The 20,936-nt window shown below is 38.9% G+C and overlaps 1 protein-coding gene across 2 annotated transcripts in view; it reads right to left on the minus strand.

The window, feature by feature from the left end:
* HBS1L (HBS1 like translational GTPase) overlaps positions 1–6,443 on the minus strand; it is an 88,051-nt gene extending 81,608 nt beyond the window's left edge. The window contains exons 1-2 of one of the 2 annotated variants that reach the window (XM_045499708.1): positions 6,212–6,438; positions 1,696–1,761 (exon numbers count right to left, since the gene is read on the minus strand). In XM_045499708.1, coding sequence (XP_045355664.1) covers positions 1,696–1,761; positions 6,212–6,254 — 109 coding nt within the window. In that variant the 5' untranslated portion in view covers positions 6,255–6,438. Of the gene's footprint in view, positions 1–1,695; positions 1,762–6,211 lie in introns of both variants that reach the window. The other variant, XM_045499710.1, reaches the window with a different exon arrangement.
* Between the last annotated feature and the right edge of the window lie 14,493 nt (positions 6,444–20,936).

The raw sequence follows: 20,936 nt of genomic DNA on the forward strand, positions 1-20,936 counted from the left end.
CCCAGGTTCACAAGGTCCTTTTGCAGGCACCGGTACCAGCCATGCACTGTCCCTCTCCTCAGAGGTCTGAGTCTCCGTTCCACAGCCCCTCCTCTGAACTTCAGAAGCAAAGCAGCACCCTCCTGTCACAGGTCTAAGTTCCAGCTAGAAGCACCTCCAGGAGCTTCTAAAAGGTTGGGTCTGACCTCGCCCACGTGTTCCTCCAGGAACTCAGAACTGTAAATGTTTCCTGAAGTTACCACCTCCCTGACACTTTGCTCGCCCTTTTTGCATTTTTTTGTTCTCTAAAACCTAGTTAACAATTTTTTGTATTAAATTCTCTCTGGCAGGGGTGCCTGGGTGGCTCAGTCAGTCAAGTGTCTGACTTCGGCTCAGGTCATGATCTCATGGTCCATGGGTTCCAGCCCCGTGTCGGGCTCTGTGCTGACAGCTCAGAGCCTGGAGCCTGCTTTGGATTCTGTGTCTCCCTCTCTCTCTCCCCTTCCCTTGCCTGTGCTCTCTCTCTCTCTCAAAAATAAACAAACATTATAAATAAATAAATACTCTCTGGCAAAATGACTGGTACAATTTCTATCTCCTAACAGGATCCTGAATGGTAAGTGTGTAACACTAGAGCAAGATTGGAAAGGCCCTGATAGTAGTAAGGCTAAATGAGGAAAGCAGAAATCAAGAGCTAGATGCATTTCAGAGGAATAAGGAGAGGTGCTAAGACAAGTTGTGGAGTATCTCTGCTTTATAGGGAAGAGGAATTCTAAAAAGTCAGAAGGGACATATTTGGTCATCAGAGACTGAAAGTGAGATTAAAGCAGGTACAGGTCTACAGGGCAGCTTCAGAGACTAAATGGGATTAAAGACAAAGTGGATTTTGATAGAATGTTAATTATATTAAGCCCTTAATACAGAGCCCTTAAACTTGTAGAGAATGAGTGCTGTGAATTATACTTATGTTGTACCTAACTGTATTTAATTTTACCCTTTCACAGCATAGTAAAATTTAGCAGAGCATTTTAACTAACTGTTTACAGAACAGAATGAAATTTGAAGACAAATATATTATTAGGGAAATTATGAGAAAAGGTCTGGTCGCACATTATGTATTTGCTGAAAAGAATATATGAATGTTTCATGTTTTCTTTATACAGTGACAAAGAACTCTTTCAGCAGGTAGGCAGGAGATACAAACTGATGCCCAGTCCTACTGAAAAATGAACTCTACATGACTCTTTGGCTCCATCAGAAGTCTGAACTACTATATTTGGTTTATTTAACAAACTATATAACAGTAAACTGAAGTACTATATGAAACGTAGTCTATGTGTAACACCTCAATGTTTCTAATATTCAAGAGATCCCTGAGTATATAAAGTTAATTGCTATCTGCTTTCAAAAGTTTTAGGTTTTCATTATTGACTAAATTACCATTTCAGTAAAATTTAGATTAACTGCATGTTACAAAGAATTTTGGAAAAAACATACTTTTCAAAGTTTTCTTCAAATTGTTGTTGAAAGCTAAATGATGAAATCAATACTTTAAATTCTTAGGTAAAGAAATGATTTTATACACCTTTAAAAGTTAACATACAATTATCTTTTAAACATTACATAGTATCATAGCCTTATGGAACACTCTAGTCCTAGAATGACAATGATACTTACTTAACATTTTTAAACCCCCAAATAATGGAAATCAAATACCTGTTGATGGTGAAATACAATAATCATCCTCTACAGACTGGCCATAGAGATCATCATCTTCAAAATCTATAATAAAAACACAAAAGATAAATTTATTTACAAGTTCTTTTTATATTCTTAGTTATTAACAAGGAAGCATCAGAACTTTCTCCAAACTAAACCATCCCTCAAAATTACAGGAACTTGGAATGTCTGCTTTTCCAAAAAATTCTAAAAATTTTATCCACAAAGTAGGTACTTACAGACTTTATGCATAAAGACATACACAGTTCTGGGGCGCCTGGGTGGCTCAGTTGGTTGAGCGACCAACTTCAGCTCAGGTCATGATCTCATGGTTTGTGAGTTCAAGCCCCGAGTCGGGCTCTGTGCTGACAGCTCAGAGCCTGGAGCCTGCTTCGGATTCTCTGTCTCCCTCTCTCTCTGCCCCTCCCCTACTCATGCTCTGTCTCTCTGTGTCTCAGAAATAAACATTAAAAAAAATTTTTTTTTAAAGATATACACAGTTCTTCATTTTTTTAAGCTAACTGGGTTTCATTAAAATTTTTCCAAGTTTTCACTTTATGCAATCAAAAAACGATAACACCACAGGCCACAAATTTGAATTGTCTCTCTGGTGTTAAAACCTGAAATAAGCCATCCATTCATTTTTTTTCACCAAGTGCTGTCTATGACCTAAGCATTTATTTCCCATACAATAGACTAGCACAGGGTATACAATCAGACCATGAAAACATTTTCTTCACGTCAAGCTAATTTCTATAAAAACCATCTTATCCTAAACTCCCTTGTGCTCTGTTCACGCTAACTGGACTTCTTTTCCTAGTGACTAGAATATGCACTTTGCCCAGATTTCCTAAAGCTGCTTCTTTTTCCTAGTTAAGGTTCCAGCTCAAATGTCACCTGTTTGCATACATCTTCCCTGACAACTACCTTCCCTGACCATTCCCGGAGAGCAGCAAGCCCCCTACCACTTTTACTCTCTAGCACATTCCTCCAACTGTCTGTCTTCAAAGCACTATACATCTATGTCATTCCATGAAACTATAAGCTCCTTCTGGGCAAGGCTTTGTCTTAGCCAACTACCTAGCACATGTTTGGAACTAAATTAATTCTTATTTTATTATAAAGTAATGAATCAAACAATTTAAAACTAAAACCTCCAAGAAACATAAATATATTTACATAAAGGTATTTATTCATATGATAGACTATGCCAAGGACTAATAAAGATATCTGAGGGGCAACAGTGAGTGACAGGCACATTCCCAGATCTATAGGAACCTAAACTGTAACAGGAACCAAACACAAAAAACAGGCAGTTAAAAAACTATATGACAAGTGTCTGAGACATGAGAAATATAGACTGATTTGGGAACACACACGTGAACAACAAAAACAGAACTGGAAGTGCGGTGGCTAGAGAAAGATCCCCAGGAAAGTAGTATTGAAACTAACTCCAAAGGATAGGTACCTAGTTTCTCAGGGTATTTATGTATCAGGAACAGCATGTTCAAATGCTGAAACCAAATGTTTATGGCAAAGAAAAATTAGACAAATACAACTATTGGATAAAAATCTGTACCAGTCAATAAATTATTAGATCACAATCCTAAGGCAGCAACTTATAAATGAGTCATTTACAAAAAAAAAAAAAAAAAAATTAGACATTAAAGGCAAGAATCTTTTTTACCAGGTTAGTTTTCCAACTGAAAGTGACCTTAACAGTGCCACAATATAAATAAAGTTTATTTATTTTTGACAGAGAGAGAGAGAGAGACAGAGACAGAGCATGAGTGGGGGAGGGGCAGAGAGAGAGAGACACAGAATCTGAAGCAGGCTCCAGGCTCTGAGCTGTCAGCACAGAGCCCGACATGGGGTGGGGGCTCGAACCCATGGACTTCGAAATCATGACCTGAGCCAAAGTCGGATGCTCAACCGACGGAGCCACCCAGGCGCCCCAACAGTGCCACAATATAAAAGGATGAAGAGAGAGGCACCTGGGTGGCTCGGTCGGTTGAGCCTGTGACTCTTGATTTTTGATTTCACTTCAGGTCAAGAGATCTCACAGTTGTGAGATGGGGGTGGAACCTGCTTAGGATTCATTCATTCTCTCCCTTTCTCTCTCTCTCTCTCTCTTTCTCCCCCTCCCTCCCCCCTTCCCCTGCTAGCACTCTGTTTCCCAATAAATAAATAATGAAGAGAATTCTGTCCTAGGATTTTTGTAAAGTGGTTCTTTTCCTTGACAAAATTTTGTAATATTTACTGCACATAAAGCATTTTACCAGCTACTGGAGTAAATGTAACAACAGAGTAAACAGAACAATAAAGAATGCACTATGCCCTCCTGGCACTTTTAAATTAGTAGCTAACTGAGGGGTGCCTGGGTGGCTCAGTCAGTTGAGTGTCTGACTTCGGCTCAGGCTCAGGTCATGATCTCACAGGTCGTGGGTTCGGGCCTGGCACCGGGCTCTGTGCTGATAGCTTGGAGCCTGGAGCCTGCTTCGGATTCTGTGTCTCCCTCTCTCTCTCTCTCTGCCCTTCCCCCCGCTCATGCTCTGTCTCTGTCTCTCAAAAAATGAATAAACGTTAAAAAAAAATTAAAAATTAGTAGGTAATTGAGCATTAGCTAAAGGCAGTCATGTAAGGTACTATCCAAACAACAGAGAAGAACAAAGTGAGAGTTAAATTGAGGAACCAATAGGTTTTTAAGCACGTACTCTAATAAAGTTATATACTTTTGAGAATTTTCAAATTATTATTTGAAAATAATACAAAGGAAACATTAACTAGGAAAAAAAAAAAAGAGGAATAAACTGGACCCTTAAAATGAGTAGAACTTTTATAAGCAGGAAATGGGGAGGAACCTCCCATGCTACAGGAACAGCTTGTTTATGACATCATCAATTGTTCCAAAGAAACAAGACCAAAAAAAACAACCTGACCTGGGATTGCCCAGGTGAAAAGATATTTAGCACTCACTCCCACAGGACCCGCACCTCTCATCCAGGAAGCCTTCCTTCACACAGAAATCCTGCTTTAAACTCCTCCAACCCACTTGGGAATAAGGTGTTCTCACTTAAGTAGTAGCTCCCACAGCATCTTGGGAGTACTTTTTGTAGCATGTCATACTCGAATCATCGGTTACTTGTGTATTTCCCCCTCTACAGTCCCTCAAACATCTTACTATTTTTCCCCAAAGCTTGGAGCAGTACTCCAAGCACCCAATTAATGAAGAATAGGCACTCAATTAATGTTGGCTGAAGAGATTATGCATACTTATTGAAGAAATGAGTACATTGCAATTAGGCCTATCCATACTTTTCCTGTCGTAACTGCAAAACTATCTCTCGGGCCTAAAGTCATCTCTCAGGTAGCAGCAATCCACATGCAATAAATCCACTGCATACACTTAAAACGACCTCCAATCTGAAGTGAACACCAGGAACCTAACATGTGCCAGGCTGGCGAGGCGAATCTCCAAATGCAGTACAGCTACCCTTCACTATGGTTAGGGCATACTGATGTTCTAGAATAATCTGTTGACAGTGCCAATAACAACCACTAACATATTAAGCACACTTAGACTATTAGCACTTTAAAATGCAACAGGTCTTAACTCCTTTTTTGCAGTCCTTCATTTTTGTTTATAATTTTAGTTTGTATGATGCTTGGTGATGCCTAGAACTGTTGACTACAAGGAGATGATGCACTTATCCTAAACTAATTCTAACTCCTTTTAAACTCCTAGAGAACATTCACATGCACATTTTTTATTTCATTTTTAAAAATCAGTAAGTACTTTCCGGAGCCCCCTTGCTTCTAGTGTTGCTTTTTTTCCCATTCCAAAAAACATTTATATTGAGCATTATCAACCAAGAACGGTGTATACACCTCAAGATCATCTGATCCACTTATTAATTAGGCCGTTTTAATATCTTTTTTATCGTCTCCTAAGTTTCCAATTTAACTTGAAACTCATACAACCTAAGTTCAGTTAGCTCAAGCCAGGTTCTACACAAAATGTATGCATGAACAAACACAGAAGATTCACCATGTATATCTAAAATAGTTACAGCCTAACAATTCAAGGTAAGCATGAAATCAATCCGTCTTTTACAAGCGAGCATCATTTCGTGGGCATTTTTTAAAGTGGGGTCGGAAGAGAATACCTAGAAGGAGGCAACTGTGTACCCGACCTGGGAGGAAACAATGGGAGGGAGAGATGACGTGCACATATATCACCGAATCCCAACCTCCGCAAATGTCCTCCCCATAGGACGACGTGCAGCACCTCTCCTGCCCTAAAATAAAACCAATCCCAGAGGGCAGAAATCACGACATAAAACAACGCCACTCGCTGGCATTCAGATGAACTGTTATTTTCTCCAACTGAGCCTGCTGTGAATTCCACCCTGGCACCACTAACGAGAAACTCACAGATCAAAGTGTATGCCAACGGGCTGGAATCCCAGCTGGAACGGCGACAAGGACGTCCCGGCAAGACCCTGCCACATACCTTCATCGTAGTTATAGCCTCGAACATTCCGATGCCGGGCCATGGCGGGAGAACGGGCCTTTGCCACAGCCCCTCACAAAACACACGGCTTAGATACTGATAAGGCGCCAACTGCGGCCTGGACAACACACACACGCCATCTTAGCTTCCGGCAGGCCTCTGCGCTGAGCTCCTGCGCACGCGCTACGTCTTAAGCCGCGCACTGCGCGACAGCAACTTCTCAGGGTCACCCGCCTCCCCGGAGCGCATGCGCAGTTATGCTCACGAAAAAAAGCTCTTGGGCGTGCCCCGCCCACAGACAGGTTGACTGACAGGGGCTTCAGGGGGCGGTATCCCAGCGCCTACGTTTTGTCGATTTGGAACAAAAATTTCGAGCGCGAGTTCGTGACCTACGCCAGCGTTCCAGGTTATTTCCCAAACTGGTTTCTGCTAATGAAGCCGACTGTGTGCCCAATAAGAGCAGGAAGCTTGTGTAGCTTTCATCTTTGAGGCCCAGGTAGGGACATGATAGACACTCCCAAACTTGTACATGTTTGGTTTAAGAATTAGTTCAAGATTCAGAAGGCAGAAAAAAGGACTGTTTAAATGAATATATATGGTTAAGTTGAGAACCTGGATACAAGAGGTCACCATACTTTCGTGTGTTATTTACTGTTTCACGTATGTGCTCCGTCCTGCATTAATATGTCTAGTAAACAGCTGTCTGCCCTTAGCGATGCAGAGGATTATAATCAGCATCATGAAGAATTCTGTAAGCATTCATTGAACACGTAATCATGTGTAGCATACTAAGAGTATTAAATATAGCTTTTTAGACATAACATTGGCTTTAGGTATCCTCATTTCCAAGAATACAAACTAAGGCCATGTAAAAAAACTAACATCATACTGAACAAACTACATTTGTTTTAACCTGTGTTTTTGAAATGCTGTTAGTTTACCTCAAATTCTAGAAATGAGTTGAAAGCTTACTCAACTTTATTATACATAATAAAAAGATAATAATACCAGTGCAATTCGTATTTGTAAGTGGCTCGAAATATAATTTACACATGCATTTGAGTGTGTCTAACTGCCAAGTGTTTGTTCTTAACTATCACTGATGTTTAATGTAGCTCCAAGATGAAATTATACACAAAAATAGTTGCTAATTTTATATGGCTTAAGGGTTTTCTTTATTTTACACTTGTAGATAATTTTTTATGTTGCAGTCTGTTTCTTCTAAAATGGAGATAGTTAATAGTATCTAACTCACAGAGTTGTAAATAATAAAGTATCTTTTTAAGAGTATTTCACACAGATCTCCGTAGGTGCTTTAAAATATTAGGCATTATTAAAATACAAATGGCAGCTTCTAGTCCACTGTAATTGTCAATTACAAGCTTCAGTGTAACTCACTGAGATATGAAATAGATGAGTTATAAATTGCACTACAGAAGCAATGAGGAAGAAAACATTACTTCTGCCTGAGGAATAGTATATAATTTGCCTTTGGTTCATCAATAATGCACTCTCTTAACATTCTAAATACTTGAGAGCCTTGACTACCTCTCAAGTAATAGGGTTTCTTCAATAGCAAAGCCGTCAGTGACTTCCTCAGAAAGAGTTAGGGATTTTATTCTCTGCCCCCAGAACTCTTTTTTTTTTTTTTTTTTTTATGTGTATTTATTTTTGACAGAGAGAGACAGAGCACGAGCAGGGGAGGAGCAGAGACAGAGGGAGACACAGAATCTGAAGCAGGCTCCAGGCTCAGAGCTGTCAGCAGAGAGCCGGATGTGGGGCTTGATCTCACAAACTGTGAGATCATGACCTGAACCAAAGTTGGACACTTAACCGACTGAGCCACCCACGTGCCCCCTCCCCAAACTCTTTACCTGTGATTCTTGTATTGTGGTTTGATGGAAAGTACCATAATTTTGGAATCAGTCAAACCTGGATTTCAGGGCCAGTCCTGCCACTTTCCATTAACTTCTTTGGGCTTAATTTATTCATCTGTAAAATGGGTATAAAAAGATATGTCTTCTGTTTTGTGAAAAGTAAATGAAGTGATGGATGTAAAAACAGTAGGTGTTCAATAATAAGTTCTGTAAGGGAGGAAAAATTCTCTACCATCCTTGGGTCTCACTTACGCTGGCATAAGACAAATTAATAGGAGAAAAGCATACACGTTTTAAATTCTTACACATGCATGGGAGCCTTCACGAGAGAGTGAATATCTTAAGTGACCAGAGCAGGAAGTTTCGATACCTTTTAAACAAAAAAACAATCAACTTGTCAAGAATCTTTAAGAAAAAAAAGGGTATGGGCTATGGGTAGTAAATTGTGGGGAAGAAACTAGGAAATGTAGGGTAGGGGCAAAGGGATGCAAAACAAGTGGAAGACAAGGGTTATTTCAGTAAATTTGTACAGATCCATTTCAGCATCAATTTCCAGTCTCTGACGATAAGGATTCTTTCTCTTCCTGGTATAGGGAGGGGACAAATGAATAAACAAACAAAAAGCAGAATCAGATGTGTAAATCCAGAGAACAAACTGAGAGTTGCCAGAGGGGAAGAAGGGAGGATGGGCAAATGGGTGAAAGGGAGTGGGACACACAGTCTTCCAGTTAGAGAATGAAAAAGTCACCAGAATTAAAGGCACAGACAGTATGGGGACTACAGTCAGTGATATTCTAATAGTGTTGTAGGGTGACAAATGGTAGCTACACTCTGTTGGGAGCACAACATAATGTATAGAGAAGTTGAGTCATTGTGTTGTAAACCTGAAATTAATGTAACATTGTGTCAACTACACTCAAATAAAATAATTTTTTTTAAGCCTCTTGGGGCTGTTGGGTGGCTCCGACAGTTAAGTGTCCTACTCTTGATTGCAGCTTAGGTGGATGAGTTCTACTCTGCATCGGGGCTCTGCACTGGCAGCATGGAGCCTGCTTGGGATTCTCTCTCCCTCTTTCTCTGCTCCTCCCCTGCTCATGTTCTCCCCCCCCCCCCCCGCCCCTCTCTGTCTGTCTCAAAACTAAATACACATTTTAAAAAATTAAGAAGAAAGTTATAAATGAAAATACCATTAATATATTACTGAAAAGTTTAACACCTTTATTGAAAAATCCTTGACAAAAATAAACTACATATGTTTAAAGTATATAATTTGACATGTTTTGGCATATGTATTTACCAGTGAACCCATTAACCCAAACAAGATAATGAACATACTTAGATTCCCAAAAGTTTCCTCAAGTACTTTATAGTCTCTCTCCCCTGCCCCTCTCTGCCTCCTCACCCTAGCCCCAGGCAGCAAGTGACCTCCTTTCTATCATGATAGATTAGTTTGTATTTTCTAAAATGTTATATAAGGAAATAATATAATACATATTCTTTTTTATAGGTCTTCATTCCCTCAGCATAATAACTTTGAGATTCATCCGTATAGGTGCTTTAATCAATAGTTCATTCCTTTTTATTGCAGAGGGGGATTCCATTGTATGGATATACCACAATTTGTTTTTCTGTTCACCAATTGATAGCTATTTGGGTCATTTTCAATTCTGGCTACTACAGATAGGGCTGCTATGATTATCCATGCACAACTCTTTGGATGGACATAAACTTTGATTTCTCCTAGATTAATAAATACCTAGGAGTGGCATGGCTGGATGATATGACAGGTTCTCTCTAGCTTTTTAAGAAACTGCCACTATTTTCCTAAGTGGTGGTAACATTTTATGTTCCCGCCATCTGGGCAATTGTATTTTCTCCACATCCTTGCTGGTCACTTGTTATGGTCTAAAGATGTACTTATTTGACATTTCTAAAAAAAAATCTTTTAACGTTTATTTATTACTGAGAGACAGAGAGAGACAGAGCATAAGCGGGGCAGAGGGAAGGGGAGACACAAAATCCGAAGCAGGCTCCAGGCTCTGAGCTATCAGCACAGAGCCCGCAAACCGCAAGATCATGACCTGAGCCAAAGTCGGACACTTAACTGACTGAGCCACCGAGGTGCCCCTGCTAATTTGACATTTCTATAGCTTCTCTGCTGAAGGATCCGTTTGAATCTTCTCATCTACCTTTATGAGGTGTTTGTTTTCTTATTTGTTACTTTAGAGAGTCGTTTTTATGTTCTGGATAGAACTTCTTTATCTGATACAATTTGGAAATATTTCTCCCAGTTTGTAACTGGTCTTTTCATTCTCTTAACAGTCTTTTGAATAGCAGAAGTTTTTAGGTTTGATGAAGCTCAATTCATCAATTTTTTAACTAATGGATTATACTGTGGATGTTGTATCTGAGAAATCTTTGCCTAACCCAAAGTCACAAAACTTTTCTCGTATTTTTTAAATAAGGTTAACAGTGTGGCATTCTACAATTATATTTTTTACCATTTTCAGTTGATTTTTGTGTATGGCGTATGGTTTGGATCAAAGTTCATTTTTTACATATATATTTTAACTTGTTCCAGCACCATTGTTGAAAAGAAGGTCCTTTCTCCATTGAATTTCATCTGTGTCTTTATCAAAACTCAGTTGTCCATATATGTGTAATCTATTTTTGGATTCTCCATCCTTTTGATCTAGCTTGACATCAATACCATGTTATCATGATAATTGTAGCTTCATAAATCTTAAAATTAGGTAGTGTTAATCCTCCAACTTTCTTCTTACTTTCAGTTTTCTTAGCTAGTCTAGGTCCTTGGCATTTCTATATGAATTTTTTTCATTTTTTGAACACAAGCAGGGAAGGGGCAGAGACAGGAGGACAGAGCTGGCTCTGTGCTGACATTAGCTAGCTCAAAGTGGAGCTTGAACCCATGAACTGTGAGATCATGACCTGAGCCGAAGTCAGACACTCAACCAACTAAGCCATCCAGGTGCCCCTACATGAATTTTTAAATGAGGTGATCAGTTACTACAAATATTCCTGCTGGGAGTTTGGCTGATATTTTACTGAATCTACTGATCAATTTGGGGCAATTGATATTTTAACATTGCTAAAAATATGTACTCTTTCAACACATGCACGTCGTATGTCTCTCCATTTACATAGATCTTTAACTTCCCTCAAATGTTTGCCCTTAAGGGGTGCCTGGGTGGCTCCATCAGTTAAGCATCCGACTCTTGATTTTCGGCTCAGGTCATGATCCATGGTGTTAGATAGAGCCCCATGTTGAACTCCTCTCCACCCCCCCCCCTGCCACCCTCCCCCGTATCAAGCCCCAAGTCAGGCTCCGCTGGGCATTCAGCCTGCTTAAGATTTCTCTCTAGGGGTGCCTGGGTGGCTCAGTTGGTTAAGCATCCGACTTCAGCTCAGGTAATGATCTCACAGTTTGTGAGTTCAAGCCCTGTGTTGGGCTCTGTTCTGACAGCTCAGAGCCTGGAGCCTGCTTAGGATTCTGTGTCTCCCTCTCTCTCTTCTCCTCCACCACTCACACTCTGTCTCTCTCTCAAAAATAAATAAAACATTAAAAAATATTAAAAAAAAAAAAGATTTTCTCTCTCCCTCTCCCTCTAGCCCTTCCCTGCTTGCTTGCTCTCTCAAAAAAAGAAAATATAATAATTAAAAAAATAATAGTGCTTGCCATTTTGCAGTGACTAGTCTTGCACAATTTTCGATAATTTAATTCTAATTATTCCATGTATATTTATTCTATCAAAGATAATAATTTTAAAAATTTCAAGGAAAAGGTACATAATTACACTATTAAAATTAATAAGTTAATAGTGCCATAGACACACCAAAAACTGTACCTATATGTGATAAGAACAAAGTAGAAAAATAAAAAGTAAAAGTAAATTACATGAGCATAAAAATATCCTCAATACCTATGATAAATATAAGGAAACATGCATAAGGCCTAACCTGAAACCAGAAAACATTGCCTAGAGTAATAAAGGAAATCGCATTAAATGGAGAAATATACCATGTCATGTTAACTGGAAGAAATGTCAAATCCCCCCAGACGAATTTATATTCAATATTATCCCAGTTAGATCCTAGCAGTTCTTTGCTGGAAATTCACAATCAGATTCTGTAATTTAAACAGAACTGCAGAGATTCTGGAATAATCAAGACAATCTCAACAAAGAATGTCCTTCTCAAGTTGAAGAACTTGCACTCTCACTAAGACTTGCTTGAACGGTAACAGTAAGGAAGACAGTGTAATATTGGTACAAGGATAGACAAAGACACCACGGAAACACTACCAACAGTCTGGAAACAGGCTCACTCATGTGATCATCCGATTTACAACTAAGGCACCACTGCAGCTCACAAGGAGAGAGAATGGCCTTGTCAATAAATAGTTTGATCACAATTCTAGGAAAAAAAAAAACAACATAGGAAAATACCTATATGACCATGAGATGGGCAGTTTCTCAAGGTACAGAAAACACTCACCACAGAAGAAAATATTCATAAATTTAACTTTATTAAAATTAAGAACTTCTGTTCGTCAAAAGACAACATCAAGAAAATAAAAAGGCAGGGGGTGTCTAGGTGGCTCAGTTGGTTAAGCGTATGACTTAGTGGTTCATGAGTTCAAGCCCTGTGTCAGGCTCTGTGCTAACAGCTCAGTCTGGAGCCTACTTAAGAGTCTATGTCTCCATCTCTCTCTGCCCCACCCCACTCACACTCTGTCTCTCTCTCTCTCTCAAAAATAAATAAATATGGAAAAAAAATTTTTAAAGAAAAGAAAAAGGCAAATTGCAGTCTAGGAGGAGATACTTACAGCACATGTGTCTCACTGAGAATTCATGTCTAGAACATGAAGAGAAACCTCTACACCCCTTCAAAATATTTGCTCCTCCCCCAAATTATAAATGGTTAAGTCCCAAATAGGCACTTTACAAAAAAGAATAACCATATGGGCATTGAGCATTTGAAAAGGTCCCCAATATTATTAATCATCAAAAACAAATGCAAATAAAATCATGAGTATATCCCTACCAGAATGACTAAACTTAATAGTAGGTTTGGCAAGGATATAGAGCAACTCACGAACAACTAGAGCACGTGCAAACTGGGACAACCACTTTGAAAAACGTTTGGCGGTATCACTAAATACCGAACATATATGTGCCCTATAATCCAAAAATTCCCCTTCTAGGTATAGACTCAACAAAAATTAGTGCTTGTGTACAAGAATGTTTGTAGTAATTTTCTTCATAATAGTCCAAGAATGTAAACAAACCAAATATTTATGAACAGCAGAATAATCAGTTGTGACATATCCATTTAATAGGAAGCTACACAGCATTGAAAAGCAGCAAGGGAGATTTTATACATGTGTAAATTTTTTGTGCTGTACATTTAAGATTTATGCAGCTTTTATACCTTAATAAAAATAAATAAAAAGAAAAATAGGGGGAAATCCATAGAGTTTTCGAGATTGTCTTTGATGTGGAATAAAAGAAAACCCACAGAGTTTTCAAGTGTTTCCTTTAAGAAATCTTCATAATGTCCTGTCTTAAGGATATAAATAAAAACTAAGAACTCGTATATATCTGGGTTAGAATTCATTCAGCAATGTATCAGTATTTCCTGGAGTGTAATCTGTTTTCCATTTCCTATTCCAAACTGGGCAATTACCCATCCATTTAGACTACTTTTTTTTTTTTTTTTTTTTTTTTTTCCTGCTGAAATAGCACTACTTTTGGCAGCTACTTAACTATTCTGGAGTTTTGGTCAATAAATTATGGTGACGTCTGCGGTCCACAATTCTTAAACAGAAATGAAATGGCATAATCATTAAGAAAAGAAGAGGGAGGGGAAAGAGTTGTAATTGTGACATTAGACACAGTATATAAGAAAAGTTCTGGAGTTTTCTAATTAAATGCCTAAGAAAATGTGGCCTATACTACAAACTATAAAATGACACTGATATCTGGAAGGATACTTTTGGGGTCCTTCACAATTCTATGAATGTGATCATAAACTAATAATATAAATTTATTCATCTTGACTATTATTGCCATATATCTGTAACATCTATAAGGAGGTTACTTAATTTTTCTCCTGACCTTCTAAATTAGTTCTAGAACCCTCTGTCTGACTTAATGATATTCTAACCCTCCTCTATGGAATTTCCCCTGACTTCCCTCATATATTATTCTTTCTGTTTTCATTTTTTCTTCTTTTATTTTGAAGGCATAAAGTTAGTTGAGTGAAAATTGGCAAGATCTAGTGAAGAGGTACTTCATCAGGACAAAACTTTGCCCCCAGAGAGCTTGAGGCCCTCCCGGGATTCCATGTTTGACAGAAGTATTGAGAGCACAACTAAACAAACAAGAAGGTATTCAGAGAAGCTGAGACAGATCTTCAAAGAAGAGTCAGTGGTTGGTTTTTAATTCCTGTGTGGCATTATGGAGCTTAATGCAGAACATATCAAAACCTTGGAAAGGTAATGGTGGGGTCATGAACTTCATAAGGCAGAATAATTCCCTATGAGAACAAAATAGAAGTCAAAGAACTCTATATTTAGATATGAACTACTAAACGGGGGAATACCAGCAAAACAATAATGCCTGGGCGAAACCTTCTTCCTCCACAGGTAAGTTCTTTCAACTGCCTATCCTGGGCTGTCTGGCTGCCAAGCACTTTACCATGAAATATAATAATAAATGTGGTTCAAGTGTTCTTCATAACATTCACTTTTTTAAAAGCTCATATTGCTTTAAATATCCTAGTAGTGACTAATCCTCCAGTTTAAAATCTTTGAGTTTCGAGGCACCAAAGCTCAGTTGGTTGAGTCCAACTCTTGATTTCGGTTCAGGTCACGTTCTCATGGTTCGTGAAATCAAGCCCCATGTCTGGCTCTGCTCTGTCAGTGTGGAGCCTGCTTGAGAGTCTTCCTCCTCTCTCTCTCTCTCTCTCTCTCTCTCTCTCTGTTTCTCTCTCCCCCCCCATCCCACTTGCACTCTTTATTTCGAAATAAATAAACTTAAAAAAAATAAAATCGTTTAGCCACATTGCTTACAAAATAAGTCCAGATCCTTAGAAAGATATAGGAATCCATTTGTGATTTCACTGTTGCCTGGTTTCCCACCTTATCTGCCACCTGTCCACCACCCTACCTGAGGTACTCTATACCACATCTCCTACTGTTAGGAGTTCAAGTCCAGCCACGCTCTTCCTTCCCAAAGACATGTACACATGCTATTCCTTCTGCCTAGAATGTCCTTCTGTATTCATGCCTTCTCTCATATTGTTCAAGGACAGCCTCAATAGCATCACAATTCTGTGACACCTTCCTTGACTCTAACGGAATACTCTGTGCACTCAAAGTACCCTTTGTAGTCTCAGCTATAAAATATATTAATAATATTCTAATTATCTCTTTGCCTATAACCTCCACCTCCATAACCAAATATAAATTCCTTAAAAGCAGGACACTCTTTAGTTTATCTTGTATCTTCAACATCCAAACTAGTGGCTAGTACAAAGCTGGAATAAATAAAATATATTTTGTTGAGTGATTGTTGAAAAATTTATAATATATAAAATATATTTGTAAGGTGGAAGAATTTCATGACTTTGCAGACCTTGTTATCAACAGGATTCTGAAGAAATTGTTTGCAAGGAATGAGAAAAAGAGTGGGTAATATAGAAAGACAGGATGTGCATAGAAATTTCCAGACTATAACGGTCTCTTTTCTATAACTCAAAAGAAATGAAACATGTTCACACAAAAATTTGTACACAAATGTTCATAGCAGCGTTATTCATGACAATCAAAAGGTAGGACCAAATGAAATGACCATTAACTGGTAAATGGATGTATAAAATGTGGTATACTCATAAAGTGGAAAATGATTTGACAATAAAAAGGAACAAAGTATTGATAATATACTATGACATGGATGAACCTTGAAAACGTTACATTAACTAAAACAATCTGGTCACACACACACACAAAATGCATATACTGCATGATTCCATTTATATGAAAAGCCAGCATTTATAAACCTATGGAGATTAGGAAGTAGGGGACAAATTAGGACAAATGAGGACTGCTAATGGGCAGGGGGTATCTTTTGAGGATGATGGAAATGTCCTAAAATGTATGTGGTAATGGTTACACAACTCTGAGAATATACCAAAACCACTTTTTTTTTTTTTTTCAACGTTTATTTATTTTTGGGACAGAGAGAGGCAGAGCATGAACGGGGGAGGGGCAGAGAGAGAGGGAGACACAGAATCGGAAACAGCCTCCAGGCTCTGAGCCATCAGCCCAGAGCCCGACGCGGGGCTCGAACTCACGGACCGCGAGATTGTGACCTGGCTGAAGTCGGACGCTTAACCGACTGCGCCACCCAGGCGCCCCCCCAAAACCACTTTTTAAATTATATACTTTAAATGTGTGAATTGTAGGATATGTTAATTATGTATCAGTAAGGCTGCTATTAAAAAAAAAAAAGAGGCTCTTTTGGTGAAATTCTATCTCTTTTAAATAAATATTCAGCCAATTTGAAGGGACAGAGCCCATCTGGCCCTTGAATGCTGTGTTGGTCCCCACTGAGATGGCAATGCTATGGTTTTGTGCCTTGGTGCTGACATCCACCACCAACACTTTTGAACTTTACCACTGCCTCCAATGGTAAGGCCTCCATGAGGCCTTCCCATCCTTACTTCAGTCTTCTTGGTCCATCGGAACTTTTAGTACTTCTGGTCCTTTGGCGGGGCTAATGACTCTCACATGTTTTCTCAGCTCTGTGCTGCAACAAGTGAGACTCAGTATGTCTGTCCTCAGTCAGGGCTCTTAGTCCCCATCAAGGTAATACTGCACCACCCGCTACTCAACTTTCAACATTGGGTTCAGAACAATGTCTAGGAGGCTTTCTTGAGGGATTTTCAGCCTCTCCAGACTATCTTCAAAAAAAAAAATCGGAGCACAGCTCCCAATATTCCTGAATTTATCCAATCCATCTGGAAATCTTGACTATAAAAGCTCCCACTAAGTTGAAGAGAACAATCCTTGTTGAACATAGGTTTCTGGTTTTAAATTTAAATTTATATTCATTGTTCTTCCAAACTAATTGTCATATGAAAAATTTAGTCAATATTACTATAATAATGTTTAGATTATCTATGTGTATGGACAAAGTTTGAAAGGACACATGAGACCATAAAGTTAGCAAGGAAGTTGGAGGTATTCTGAATGTGTTTTTGTTATAGGATAGAATTATTATTTTAATTATCAGTGAAATAAAGATAGCTGACGTTTATTTAACACCTGCCATATTTTAGGCATTGCAACATGTGCTTTAAAAGCACCATTTACCGGGGCGCCTGGGTGGCTCAGTCGGTTGAGCGTCCGACTTCGGCTCGGGTCATGATCTCACGGTCTGTGAGTTCGAGCCCCGCGTCGGGCTCTGTGCCGACAGCTCAGAGCCTGGAGCCTGTTTCAGATTCTGTGTGTCTCTCTCTCTCTCTCTGCTCCTCCCCTGTTCATGCTCTGTCTCTCTCTGTCTCAAAAAACTAAATAAATACTTTAAAAAAAAAAAAAAACACCATTTACCAGGGCACCTGGGTGGCTCAGTCGGTTGAGCATCCAACTTCGGCTCAGGTCATGATCTCGAAGTCCATGGGTTCGAGCTCCCCCACCCCATGTCGGGCTCTGTGCTGACAGCTCAGAGCCTGGTGCCTGCTTCGGATTCTCTGTCTCCCTCTCTCTCTGCCCCTCTCCCGCTTGCTCTCTCTCTCTCAAATAAACATTAAAAAAAAATTTTTTTTTTTTTTAATCACCACCATTTACCTAGGAGAAAACATATGCAGTAAGCTCCTTGACATCAGTCTTGGTGATGATTTTGGATTCTATACCAAGCAAAGGCAGCATAAGCAAAAATTTTAAAAGACTACATCAAACTAAAAAGCTTCTGCCCAGCAAAGGAAACCATCAACCAAATGAAAAGACAACCTGCCAAATGGGAGACAATATTTGCAAAATTATATACCACTTTCCTCTGCTATCCGAAAGTAGAGCGTTCCTATGGAAACTTTTGTAAGCCAAAATGCCATTCATTTATACGGAAAATAGGTTGGAGTTTCCCAGAAAGATTTAACACGGAACTACTATATGAGCCAGCAATTCCACTCTTGGGTATTTACCCAAAGGAAATGAAAATACTAACTCCAATAGATATATGCATCCCCGTGTTCATTGCAACATTATTTACGGTTGCCAAGACGTGGAAGCAACCTAATTGTCCATCAACAGATGATGGTTTAAAAAATGTGGTATATTTATACATTAGAATATTATTCAGCCACAAAAAAAAAGAATGAAATCTTGCCATTTGCAGCAACATGGATAGACCCTGAGGGCACTATATTATGTGAAATAAGTCAGAGAAAAACAAATACCGTATGATGTCACTTACATGCAGAATCATTGAAAGAAAAAGAAACCAAGCTCATAGGGACAGAGAACACATTGGTGGTTGCAGAGGGAAGAGGGGGTGGAATGAATGAAGGTGGTTGAAATGTGCAAACTTCCACTTATAAAATATAAAGGTTTTGGGATGTGATGTACAGCAAGGTGACTATAGTTAATAATAACTGTATTGCATATTTGAAAGTTGCTGAAACAATAGATGTTAAAAGTTGTCATCACAGAAAATAAATTTTGTAACAATGTGCGGTGACCAATGTTAACCAGGCTTATTGTAGTGATCATTTCACATTATACACAAATATAGAATAATTATAAAATAATTATATTGCTCATCTGGAAATAATATACACACAAGTTTAAACCGCATGGGTCCACCTAAATGTGGATTTTTTTTTCAATAAATACAGTACAGTACTATAAATGTATTTTCTCTTCCTTATGGTTTTTCTTTTTTTTTTTTTAATGTTTTAATTCATTTTTGAGAGAGAGAGAGAGAGAGAGAGAACAAACATGAACACAAACACAGGAGGGGCAGAGAGAGAGACACACACAGAATCCAAAGCAAGCTCCAGGCTCTGAGCTATCAGCACAGAGCCCTACACAGGGCTCAAACTCATGAACCACAAGATCATGACCCGAACCGAAGTTGGAAGCGTAACCAATTGAGCCACCCAGGCTCCCCTTCCTTATGATTTCTTAATAACACTTTCTTTTCTCTAGCTTACTTTATGGTAAGCATACAGTGTATAATACTTATAAACACACAAAATATGTGTTAATCAACTGTTTATGTTATTGACAAGGCTACCAGTCAAGGCAAGGCCATTAGTAACTAAGTTCTGGAGGAGTCAAGAGTTATATATGAATTTTCGGCTGTGTGGGGTATCAGCACCCCTTACCCCCACATTGTTCAAGGCTCAACTGTGATGTTGTATATCAATTATTCTTCAGAAAAAAATAGTTCCTTTACCTGTCTTCCATTCACTGCTTTTCTATACAATGTCATTGGTTTAGCTCGTGTTCAGATTTAATAAACCACATTGGAGACATTTAAAACCACATAGTAACACACTGCTGCTAGAAGTTGTTCCTTCTCTAGAAGTGATAGACTCTTGAGCAAGTAACTTGATTTCTGAGGACTCCAATTTCTTCAAATGCATAACAGGCCTTGATAAACTTGTCTCTGCGGTATTTTGTTTGTTTCATTCCCATCATCCTCAACCCTTTTCTTCGGTCCATGCCTGTCACTTCCCTTACAACAACTCCAAGACTTTTTCTTATGTAAATTCACTTTCCGATGGTATTTGCTTAGTATTTAAATGCATTTTACACAAAATTATTTTGTACTTGTATTCAATAGTTAATAAGTGTATTTCACTGGCTTATGACAGGGGGATGCATTTAATCAGACCTGTGGGATTCCATTATGAAGCACAAATGCATTTGAAGGACACATGTTGAGGGATGCCTGGGTGGCTCAGTCGGTGGAGCTCCCAACTCTTGATTTCAGCTCAGGTCATGATCTCGCAGTTTGTGCGTTCAAGCCCCACATCAGGCTCTGCGCTGACATTGCAGAGCCTGCTTGGGATTCTCTCTCTCCCTCTCTCTGCCCCTCGCCCGCTTGTGCTCCCTCCCCTCTCAAAATAAATAAATAAAAACTTTAAAAAAAAAAAAGAAAGATGCATGCTGAAAGAATCCTGAAAATGCCAACAAATCAAGATTTAAAGTAGGTTTTGAAGAAGTCTGAACACACCCAAGCTACAAATTCATATTTGTGTTCCATGATGCCAGGCACCTTATAGACTTTTTAAAATATTTACTGAAAAAAAATCCTACAAGTATTAGAAGAGGAACAGAGGTGGGTTTACCATGAAACCAGTAAGATGAAGCTTCAGAAGCCCTAACTTCTATGAACTCCTCCCTTGAGGCCATGGGAGGGGCCCCATGAGCTTGTTCACACAGCTGTGGCGTTCTGTGAAATTTCAAAACTAACATGTACACTCACACGTGGGGTCTCTGTGTCTCTTCACTTCAATTTTCCTTGCAACACAACTCCTCTCATGTTAGGTGTCAATGATGTGGCCACACACATTTTTAGGTTCTGGCTAAGGAAAAATTGAGACAGGGATAGCTTTACTGGAGTTTTGTGAAACGTATTTATTTTGTTCACACTCACCTCTACTTTACGAGGAGGACTCGATAAGGTGATGAATTGTATCATCACTTCAAAGGATATTGAAGATCGTCAAGTAGTCACAAAATGCACTGAAACCTTTCGGCTTATGCATGAAAGTAACCTGAGTTCAATTTTCCCAGATTTTACTTAGTCCTAAACTTT

The sequence above is a fragment of the Leopardus geoffroyi genome, chromosome B2, assembly GCF_018350155.1.
Source record: "Leopardus geoffroyi isolate Oge1 chromosome B2, O.geoffroyi_Oge1_pat1.0, whole genome shotgun sequence".
NCBI lineage: Eukaryota > Metazoa > Chordata > Mammalia > Carnivora > Felidae > Leopardus > Leopardus geoffroyi.